Genomic DNA, 10793 nt, shown 5'->3' on the forward strand with positions numbered 1-10793 from the left:
ATCTAACAAATAGCCCATATTACCTTGTCGTCTCCTTTGAATAAATGTTTGTAGATTCCAGCTTAGTCCAATGCATGTGCACTCTTATTATTATCCACATCGTTCAGTCGTGCAAATGAAAGGCAATAATGACGATATATGATGAAATGATTGAGATGGAGAAAAACTGGTACGGACTCGACCTATTTTGTTTTTGTAAATATGATTAGCTCATCGTTCCTGATTCAACCCATTATGAATGAAACATATTTGCAATGACAATTAGAGATTATAGTTACTCATGCCATGCTTAATTAGCTAGGAGTGGATAATGGTTTGTCTTGCGTGCCAACATGCATTTTAAAATGGTTATGATGTAGTATGATAGGATGGTATCCTCCTTTGAATGATTCAAGTGGCTTGACTTGACGCACGTTCACGCATTTAGTTGAATCAAAACCAACATAGCCTCCATGATATTTATGTTCATGGTGATTTATATCCTACTCATGCTTGTATTCAATGTTGATTAATCTTAATGTATGTTTATGACCATTGTCTCTCTCTAGTTGGTTGCTCCTCAATCTTTTTGCTAGCCTTAACTTGTACTAAGCGGTAATACTGCTTGTGCAATCACTTCCTCAAACCCAAAGGTATTCCATATGAGTCCAACATACCTACCTATATGCGGTATTTACCTACCGTTCCAAGTAAATTTGCATGTGCCAAACTCTAAACCTTCAAATAAATCTGTTTTGTATGCCCGAGTCGTTCATGTAGCAACCGGGGGCCGTCAGTATCTTCCATGCTAGGTGGGTTATTCTCATGATGAGTGTTTATTCACTTGTCATTCATGAGAAAGTGGCTGATAATCGGGATGCCCAGTTCCATGCTCAAAATCAAATCAAAATATAGTAATAAAACAAAACTCCCCCAGGACTGTTGTTGGTATGGATGGTACCCGTGGATTCGGCTAGCCATGGAGTGTGATTGTTGGTGGAGGGGGAGTAAAAACTTTACCATTCTGTTTGGGAACCGCCTATAATGTATCTAGCATAGAAGATAGTGATATATCTTCGTTGTTATGTTTGACAATGAAAGCATACCGCTCAAAATTATATTCATCTATGTTTTAAAAGCTTTGAGCTCTAGCACCTCTGCAAATCCCTACTTCCCTCTGTGAAGGGCCTATCTGTTTACTTTTATTGGTGAGTCATCATCTTCTTATAAAAAGCACCAGTTAGAGAGTACCACTGTCATTTATATGCTTTGTTATTAATTGATATTGAGTATGAGTGTGACTGGACCTCTTTTGCCATGAATTATAATGTCTAGTCAGTCCTTGGTCTTCAGGGGTGCTCTACATTTATGTTTTGCGGTCTCAGAAAGGGCTAGGGGATACCATTTTGTTATATTATATCGTGATTGTTTTAAAAAAGTCTTGTCATCCAAGATTTATTATTATCACTGCTAGTTGATTATGCTATTGATATGAGTAAATGTGAGACCTAAATGTTATTGTGAATATGGTTAGTTCATAATCTTTGTTGAAAACCTGAATATTGGCTAGACATATTTGCAACAACAAGATCAAACAGAGTTTGTAAAAGTTTTTCTTTGTCACTTTCAGTTTGTCAACTGAATTGCCTGAGGACAAGCAATGGGTTAAGCTTGGGGGAGTTGATACGTCTCCATCGTATCTACTTTTCCAAACTCTTTTGACTTTATTTTGGACTCTAATTTGCATGATTTGAATGGAACTAACCCGGATTGACGTTGTTTTCAGCAGAATTGTCATGGTGTTATTTTTGTGCAGAAATCAAAGTTCTCGGATTGACCTGCAAATTTACGGAGAATTTTTGTGGCATATATAAAAAATACTGGCGTAAGAAGTTACGAGAGGGGGGCCACCTAGAGGCCACAAGCCCTGGGGCGTGCCCTGTAGTCTTGTGGGCCCCCTGGACCTCCTCCGACCCTAACTCCACCTCTATAAGTATCTATTCTGGGAGAAAAAATAGAGAGAAGGAATCATCACGTTTTACGATACGTAGCCACCGCCGCCTCCTGTTCTTCATCGGGAGGGCTAATCTGGAGTCCGTTCGGGGCTCCGGAGAGGTGGATTCGTCGCCATCATCATCACCAACCTTCCTCCATCACCAATTTCATGATGCTCACCGTCGTGCGTGAGTAATTCCATCGTATGCTTGCTGGACAGTGATGGGTTAGGTGAAATTTATCATGTAATCAAGTTAGTTTTGTTAGGGTTTGATCCCTAGTACCCACTATGTTTTGAGATTGATGTTGCTATGACTTTGCTATGCTTAATGCTTGTCACTAGGGCCCGGGTGCCATGATTTTAGATCTGAACCTATTATGTTTTCGTGAATATATTTGTGTTTTTGATCCTATCTTGCAAATTTTAGACACCTATTACGAGTTATGATCGGCATACCCCAAGGTGACAATAATTGGGATTCTTTCCGGTGATTACCGTAGTTTGAGGAGTTCATGTATTCATTAAGTGCTAATGCTTTGGTCTGGTTCTCTATGAAAATGAGGCCTTAATATCCCTTGGTTTCCATTAGGACCCCGCTGCCACGGGAGGGTAGGACAAAAGATGTTATGCAAGTTCTTTTTCATAAGCATGTATGACTATATACGGAATATATGCCTACACTATATTGATGAATTGGAGCTAGTTCTGTGTTACCCTAGGTTATGACTGCTACATGATGAATATTATCCAACACAATTATCATCGCCGATCCATTGCCTATGAGCTTTTCACATATTGATCTTTGCTAAGTTACTTTCGTTGCTACTGCTATTACAATCACTACAAAACCGCTACTGTTACTTTTGCCACAGTTACCGTTACTTCCATACTAGTTTGCTACTAAATACTTTGCTGCAGATATTAAGTCTTTTAGGTGTGGTTGAATTGACAACTCAACTGCTAATACTCGCGAATATTCTTTGGCCCTCCTTGTGTCGAATCGATAAATTTGGGTTGAATACTCTACCCTCGAAAACTGATGCGATTCCTATACTTGTGGGTTATCAGGCTCGTTTTCATGTAATTCTCCCTTCAAGCCTTGGTTTTAAGTTTAATTTTTTAGCAAACCCGGTCAGGCATTGGTTTGCCGCCTGTGGATCTGTAACATGCTACCTTAAGGCACAAGTTCGACCGGGCATTTCCTATATGGCATTTAAGGCACATGTTATATTATAGTTCGCAAACAGACGCACACCCTCCCCGCCAGTCCAGCCCATCTACATTTTTTCTTCTACTTTTAAACACCAAGAAAGCACGCGCGAGTGCTACGACTCGAACACACCTCTGTCTCAAGTGCTAGCTACAGTAGCCAACCAGGCAACACACCCGAATGTGTTTAGTTACTTCTTTTCATTTCTTTCTTTTTCTTTCTTTTAAATGCATGAACCTTTTCTTATCAAAATTGATGAACTTTTCAAATCGATGTTGTTTTTCAAATGTGATGATTTTTTTTCAAATTTGTGATTTTTTTATAAACCATGAACATTTTTTAATTTGATAAATTTTTATTGAAGTTTCATGATTTTTTTTCAAAAATGATAAACTTTTTTTCCAATCAATGATTTTTTTTCAAAAGCGATGACATTTTTATAAAATCAATGAACTTTTTTCAAATATGTGTACCTTTTTCAAACTTTAAGTTTTATATACTTTTTTTGAATTTTTTAGCTTCATTTTTTTACAAAGGCAAAGCAGTCAACGGTTGAGCTGACGAGCGACCAGCCTTTGTTGGTCCAGGCCGAGGAAGCTTTCGCGTGAGCGCCGCAATATAGAGACCTCCCGTTCGACCGGGCCGTTTCGCTACGGGACTTGATGGGCTCTACTTGCGCCTCGTTTTTGTCTCAAAAGAAAAAAAAACTTGCGCCTCGTAGGCGGAATGGACGGTTCGTCGACTTGTGACGGCGGCGGGTTTTACTGGAGCGGAGGCGCATTTCCTTTTCGTCTCTTCGCTCGTGGGAAGGCGCAGCAGGTCAGAGGAGGAAGCCGTGAGCGTGACAAGTTGGCGAGAGAGGAGATGGGGAAGGGCGGCGAGCTGTGGGACGACTCGGCGCTGGTGGACGCCTTCGACCACGCCGTCGCCACCTACAAGGTATGCGCCCTCGCCCCCCTTTGATCCTCTGGCCCTTTCCGGATTTGGTACCCCGTCGCCGCCGCTAGGGTTTAGGGTTTAGGGAGCTTATTCGCGGTCCGGGCTGGAGCATCTGGAGTAGGTCCGCGCGTTGGTTTGGTGGCTGGGGTTGGGGTCGGATGGATTGCTCTGTCGAATTTCTTCGCCGCTGTGCAGTAGTATGAGTACAGCATAACTGTACATGATAGATTTACTAGTTTTCAGTGCGTTTCTCTCTGGTTAGATGAATAGCTCGATTAAGTTTCCCCCTTTACTTGTTATGTGGAAGAACGCAGGGGTTCTCCCACATTTATGCGAATAGTTGGACTGCTCGTTTGCATTGTGCTAATTCATTGTGGTGGCTTGTAGGCAATGCATGGCAAGAACAACCAAGGTGCTCCATCCGAGAAACAAGAGTCAGAAGATGTAGCTGCCGCTGCCGATTCCGCTGCCGCGTACGCTGCCGCTGCTGTTGCAGAAGAACCTGTCTCTACTGAAGTGGCAGATGAGTAAGTAGACTGATGCTTGTGGCTTCAGATAATATCTTGTCCTGTTTTACTGGTATGACAGTGGTTATCCTATGCAAAGATAGCAATTCTATAAGTTACTCAGCTTGTTTATGGAAACTAGAAAGGACGGTGCTATGTTCCTCTGTCTAACTGTCTTTCTCTGAATGTTTCGTTTAGAACTTGACTTTTATTAGTGGGAAGAGTTTAAGTGTGGGATTCATGTTATGGAACCGTCAACCAGTTCTACATGTGTGGTTAGAATTAACGATTTAAGCTAGTACTAATGCTGGTTGAACCTGTCGCTGGAGTTTTACTGGTACTATTTCTGGCTACATATCTAGTGATTCCTTGCTAAATTCTCCAGTCTGTTGTTCAACCTGTGAAATGCTCACTGTGAATCTATTTCAGCTAAGTGAGAACTTCAAACTTCAAATTTTCCTTTTGCTTTAAAATGTATCAAGTGGTGTAATGGCCTAATGCTTACCTGCTTATTTTACCTGAACTTGTTTTATCCTTTCCATTCACATTTGTCAATAATTTACACAATTTTAAATTCTTGTTTTATTGTCCTAGAATTGATGAAGTATTGCTTTGTTTGTAAAGGCAAACAGAGAAAAATGACAGCTGCACTAACTTACCCATTGGTCCAGTGGAGACACCACAGCAGCCCTGTGAAGAAAGAAAGACCGATAAGCAAGCTCCTCTTCGAGAAACAAATCTGGGCAAAGAGACAAATATCTCTGAATCTAAGACATGCTTCTCAGATGTCACCAATACTGAGGGAAAGGATAGCTCAAACCAGCAGACAGAGGACTATAATGAATTACTCAGGAAGTACTATGAACTTGAGGTGCAAAGCCAGAAAGTTCTTGAGCAATTACATCAGACAAATTATTGGAATTATCAAACCCCTGAACAATCTTCAGCATACCAACAGCAGCAAGTTCCTGCTTACATTGTCACAGCACCAGACCCAAACTCTTCAACCACTCAAACCTCATGCTGCTCCTTGAATGCTCCCATGGTTTCAATCTCCTGCTGTTCAACTGGGCAACAAAGTGGCGATTCCTCTGGTATGCTACCTAATGGAGGCTGCAGCGTATCGTTCACTTGTAAGTGCCTAGTTTGGTTAACCCTATATTCTTGTTTTCTTCGCCTATTACAGAGCTTTTAACCCTGTTCCTATCGCTATGGACTACATGATTTGCAGGTGATCATTGCCCTGGAGCAAGCACCACATATCCTACTGGTGCAGCCTTCACGCAGCTACCAACTAAGGTATCTAGTGACGATGATCAAGTTGCTAAGGCTGCTATGATGACTGCTGAAGGTGCCATGAATTTCATGAGAAATACAATATCTGGAAGTGCTGCCTCCTTTCCAAGTAAGCATTTTCCCTCGTATGAATGGTTGGTAGTTCTACTGTGCTTGTTCTGTGGATATCTTAAAGTTCTATCTTAAAAGAATGCAATAGCTAGTTTCTCCTCTAGCACTCCCAATTTCCACTTTTCAACTGTATATCTGATTGGTAGGACATTTTGTGCATGTTTCTTCAATGTAAAGGCTGACATTTAATTTCGTGAATGTTCATCAACTTGAGATCATAACATGCTAATACGTTTCATAGCACATATATATTTAATTTATCTCACCAGACACCTCTTCTCTTGATTAGACATAGGAAATGAAGGTGGAATTGGAAAGGAGAATAACACAACTTTGGGCATGAACCTGAATTTAGACACCACAGGAGCAGACAGTGATCTTGCTGTCGTACTGAATGCATGGTATACAGCAGGGTTTTACACTGGCAGGTAACCCTTGACCTCTCAATCCATAGTCCTCAGATTGCAAAGCAGCAATTTACTTTGTGGTTGTCTACATTTACTTTGTGATTCTCTTTTACTTCCTCCGTTCCTAAATATAAGCCCCTTTAGAGATTTCAATACGGACTACATACGGAGCAAAATGAGTGAATCTACACTCTAAAATATGTCTATATGCATCCGTATGTAGTCCACATTGAAATCTCTAAAAAGGCTTATATTTAGAAACGGAGGAAGTAGCACTTAGTTATTCTCCTTCCATAATGCATTGAAACATGTGGCTCGCTCTGTTGGCTTAGCACATATTGTATTGGGTTCCAACTAACAAGAGCTGAATTAAGTGAAGAACTTTCATGCTTGTACTTCACAGTTTTTCTTGCACCTGCAACTCAACCAATTGTCTTTAGTTCTTGTACACTTGAGTTGTCATCTCCGCAGTGGCTCATGCCATTTTGCCCCATGTTTTCTCATTAATCTCAAGTCTTTTTTTCTACAGGTACCTCATGCAGCAATCGATGAAAAATCCCCGAGAAAATTGAGTGCCAAAAGCCATATAGAGGCTCACCAAGGATCCCTTTCACTTCGGGAAGAACTGAAATATGCACTCAAATTATGATGGAACTGAACATGCTGATGGAGTTCTGCAACCACTGTTTTATGCCAGCCAGCACTTTTTCAAGCAAGTATTAGGGTATGCTTACATATGAATTATGAATTTGCTGTGACTTGCAGTAAATGCTTGTCTGGATAGTTAAGGATTGGCTCAACCCCTTCAGATTGGCAGGAATTGTTGCCTGTCTATTCAACTAAGTTCCAAGTGGGTAAAGATGACGTATTCATGACCGTGTCGCCCAAATTTGTGAAATTCAGTACTACCCAGTATGAATATATATTAGCTGAATCCACTTCTCCAATGTAATGAAAATCGTAATGTGTAAACTACTTTCTTCAGGTAGCCATTTGTGCCATGTGCATAGCTTTCCTCAGCGCCTGCACTTGGCAGCTTCCAATCTTGACAGTTGGCCGCAGAAGTCAGCCAAATTCGACAAGAAAAGTTTTGGCTTTGACGATCTGTCCATGTAATGTGGCGGTCGCAGGACGGCACCTTTGGAATGTCGTGACTTGTGTTCTTGTATGACCTGCCACCCCACGAGGCACGGGAGAAAAATATAGAATTATGTATATCCCGGTGAGAAGCAAACCCACCCCCAACTCGAACGCACATAAAACAACAACGCGCGTAAGAGCATCTATGGTCATCTAATTTTGGGCCCCTATATGGCCGTGGGTGCTTCCGTAGGAGGTGACCGGGCAAACCGCATTTCTCACGCCCCACAACCACATCCCTCATATGTCCTACCACAAATTCATATAAACCCATGCAAATGACGTACCTACATAGATCAACATATAAACATAGCAATTCGGCATTGAGAACATATAAACACAATCCGATCCGACATAGATACAACATAGAAACTTAACGCAATCCGAGTAGATCCAGAAGGGCATGCTACCGGAATTCATCACCTAACTTAGATACTAATTAAAACTAAGAGATGGCGCAATCAGATTTACCACTTGTCGGACGCTTCCCCTTGCGGTCTCGGCGGTTGTCCTTGGTGTATGCACTGTTGGCATCAGGAGCATCGTTGTCTGAGGGGAGTGGAAAGGACGAGATGATGATGCCCGCCATGCGGTTCTGCTCTGCCGCGAGCTGTGTGGCTCTCTTCGCCGCCGTCACCCGTTGTATCGCCGGCCGCTAGGACTCCTCGAGCCCCATGCGGAGCGCCGCCGCATTTTGCGGCGACGGCGGTCTCCGTGGATGTGTAGGAGCGGTAGATGGCGTCGTGGAGGGCGTCGTCGTCGTCGTTTGCCTGGGACGCGTCTCTGACGCAGATCTGCAAGATTCACACATGGAGCGGCTGGCAACCGTCGCCTTTGCTGCCTGCTTCCTCGTGCGCCGATACGTGCGCCCCTCTGACTCCGGCTGCGTTTCAGCCAACATGAGCACTCAGCGGCACCTCAGAGGAGCAGGTGCTGGCAGTGTTGGGTGCCACCTGGCAGGGAACGGTGGGGACCGCATCGGGCGGTCCAGGGGCACCATGGAGCTACAGCTGCACACCGAGCCCACCAGCGATGCCGCGGAAGAGGAGCTTCCGCCTCGGTCCATCCATGAGCAACGGAGCGCAAGCTCCTCCTCGTCGTGCGCCGATGAGCTAGAGGACTCCGCGGCGAGCTCCCAATGGATGGAGTCAGAGTAGAAGTCTCTGTCGGCCATGATGAGACGGTCGAGGAGCGGAGAGGTTGAGCGACTGCGGTTTGACTAGGGTTTGCTCGTCCGTCTTATGATATTTGTGGGGGCAGAAGTGCAGTCGGTGCGAGCCACAGTGGGTTGGGTTGACGTGGCTGACATGCTCAGGCCTCCCCATATCCGCCTCAGATTTGGGATTGATATGAGGGGTGCCGGACAACCCGGGCATTTGGGACCGGTTTGAGGAGCCCTGTTGGGTCGGTTTTTTCACTGGTTAGTGATCGGGCCGTCCGCTCGGACGTATAAGGAGGGAGGGGGTGTTGGGGCGGCCGGCTATAGATGCTCTAAGAGTCTATCCTATACTAACCAATAAAGTCGTTTCTGGACCAATGACAGACACTTCTGAAGAGCAACAACTCCAAAGACCCCTCCTTGCAGATGCAACAACCATCCTTGAGTGCCTAAAAGAGTTGGAAGGTGTGTAGCGGGACTTACACAACCCTGAGAAATTCATTGTCTTGGACTCACCTACGACGGCGTACATAGCGCCCTTTAGCACAATCCAGTACATTGACGAGCACCAAAGAAACGCAACATAGAACCTCCAAGAAGTGTCTACAAAATGATGCTCCCGACAAAGGAACGAAGCCGTGTACACTGTCATTGCCAATCCACATCCAAACCTATGATTTCGCCCCGAGACAACAAACCAAGTGAGTGAGATCAAGATACCGACACACCACAACGACACCTCCAATGAGGGGAACGACACCCATGGGCGTCGCCGCCACTAGCTGTTGGAAAACGTAGTAGAAGACAAAAAAATCACCCTACGAACACCCAGGAACAATATGAAGATGCATATCGGGTTTGGATCAACGATCGTTACTGACTCTGGAGTGCAGGGGAAGTAGACGAGTCAGTGCAGATCGAACTTGGAGTCCCTCGAACATCGATGACGATCCCGCGAACCGCCCTCGAAGGGAAGACCGAAAGCACAGCCTCTCTACTTGGTTGCAAGCGTATGGTCTTCACGATCCGGCAGCGCTTCGCCGTCCAGAGCTAATCGTCGCTGAAGAATTAGAGGGAGGAGATTAGAACCACATGGGGCTTCTAATTATGAGGATTAGAGGTGGCTAAGGCTAGCTCTAATTAGTCAACTAGGACCAACTAGAAGTAGAACTTGATCAACTAGAGGAGGCTCCAAAACTTGTGTTGCATAGGGTGGAAATCCTCTAGTATATACAGGTTTAGGGGAAAGGAGGGGGGTCACAAAGGGGGAAAGGAATCCCCTCCCCTTGCACCTACCAAGGGGGGAAGGAGGAGTCCTTCCCCCACTAGGATTCGGCCTCCCCACAGGGGAAAGGGGGGCGCCTCCCCTATTGGGCCCTTGTGGCCCAATTCCTTCTCCACCTATTGGCCTTATTAGGCCCACTGATATTAAATTAAATATATATTTGTTCCAAACATTTTTAGACCATTATATATAATTTAACATTCCTGAAAACATTTTCCACCTACATATATTAATCGATAATACCCTGTATTACCCAATATTCACCGAAACCCTTCAGGTGACCCCAAAACGTTTCCGGAACCTCTAGGAGCTATTCCCGACATTAATGAAACAATTCCACAAATATATTCTCATTACTCCTGTCCCACTAATACTCAGCAGATCGTGATTAGCTTAAGCTTGTGCCCCCGTAGGTTCGGTAAATCTTAGACATGAACAAAACCCGTTCGTTCAATGACCGATAGCGGAACCGTGGACATCCATATCGGTCCCTATGATTACACGCATGATATTCGAGTGAACCTTTGGTTATCATGTGATGTTCCCTTTGCTTCACGATACTTTACAAAACTCGGTGTGCATCGGTATCATTCCGAGTCATCACCATGCTCACTATACTGTTGTTCCCTTTACCAGTTTTGTTCTTGTTTCTCGTTGGCGTGTTCTGACATCCCCGTGATGTAGTCACCTGTGTATGGCCAGAAGATGATGGATGTGTCACACCGAGAGGGACCTAAGAATATCTCTCCATCGTCGAAGGAGCAA

At 44.1% G+C, this 10793-nt stretch overlaps 1 protein-coding gene across 1 annotated transcript; it reads left to right on the plus strand.

The window, feature by feature from the left end:
• Window positions 1-3896: 3896 nt before the first annotated feature.
• LOC125514202 lies at window positions 3897-7459 on the plus strand. The gene is made up of 6 exons (XM_048679488.1): window positions 3897-4124; window positions 4512-4651; window positions 5255-5763; window positions 5862-6035; window positions 6327-6465; window positions 6974-7459. Exons 1-6 carry the CDS (start codon window positions 3912-3914, stop codon window positions 7014-7016), a joined length of 1218 nt encoding a protein of 405 aa, XP_048535445.1. The 5' UTR covers window positions 3897-3911; the 3' UTR covers window positions 7017-7459.
• Window positions 7460-10793: the final 3334 nt, after the last annotated feature.

Source organism: Triticum urartu, chromosome 6 (genome assembly GCF_003073215.2).
Source record: "Triticum urartu cultivar G1812 chromosome 6, Tu2.1, whole genome shotgun sequence".
NCBI lineage: Eukaryota > Viridiplantae > Streptophyta > Magnoliopsida > Poales > Poaceae > Triticum > Triticum urartu.

Coding starts and splice junctions, on each gene's coding strand:
- LOC125514202 (XM_048679488.1), top strand. CDS start 3,912: ATGGACGGTTCGTCGACTTGTGACGGCGGCGGGTTTTACTGGAGCGGA. Junction 4,125..4,511: donor ACGCCGTCGCCACCTACAAG/GTATGCGCCCTC, acceptor GGTGGCTTGTAG/GCAATGCATGGCAAGAACAA. Junction 6,466..6,973: donor GCAGGGTTTTACACTGGCAG/GTAACCCTTGAC, acceptor TTTTTTCTACAG/GTACCTCATGCAGCAATCGA.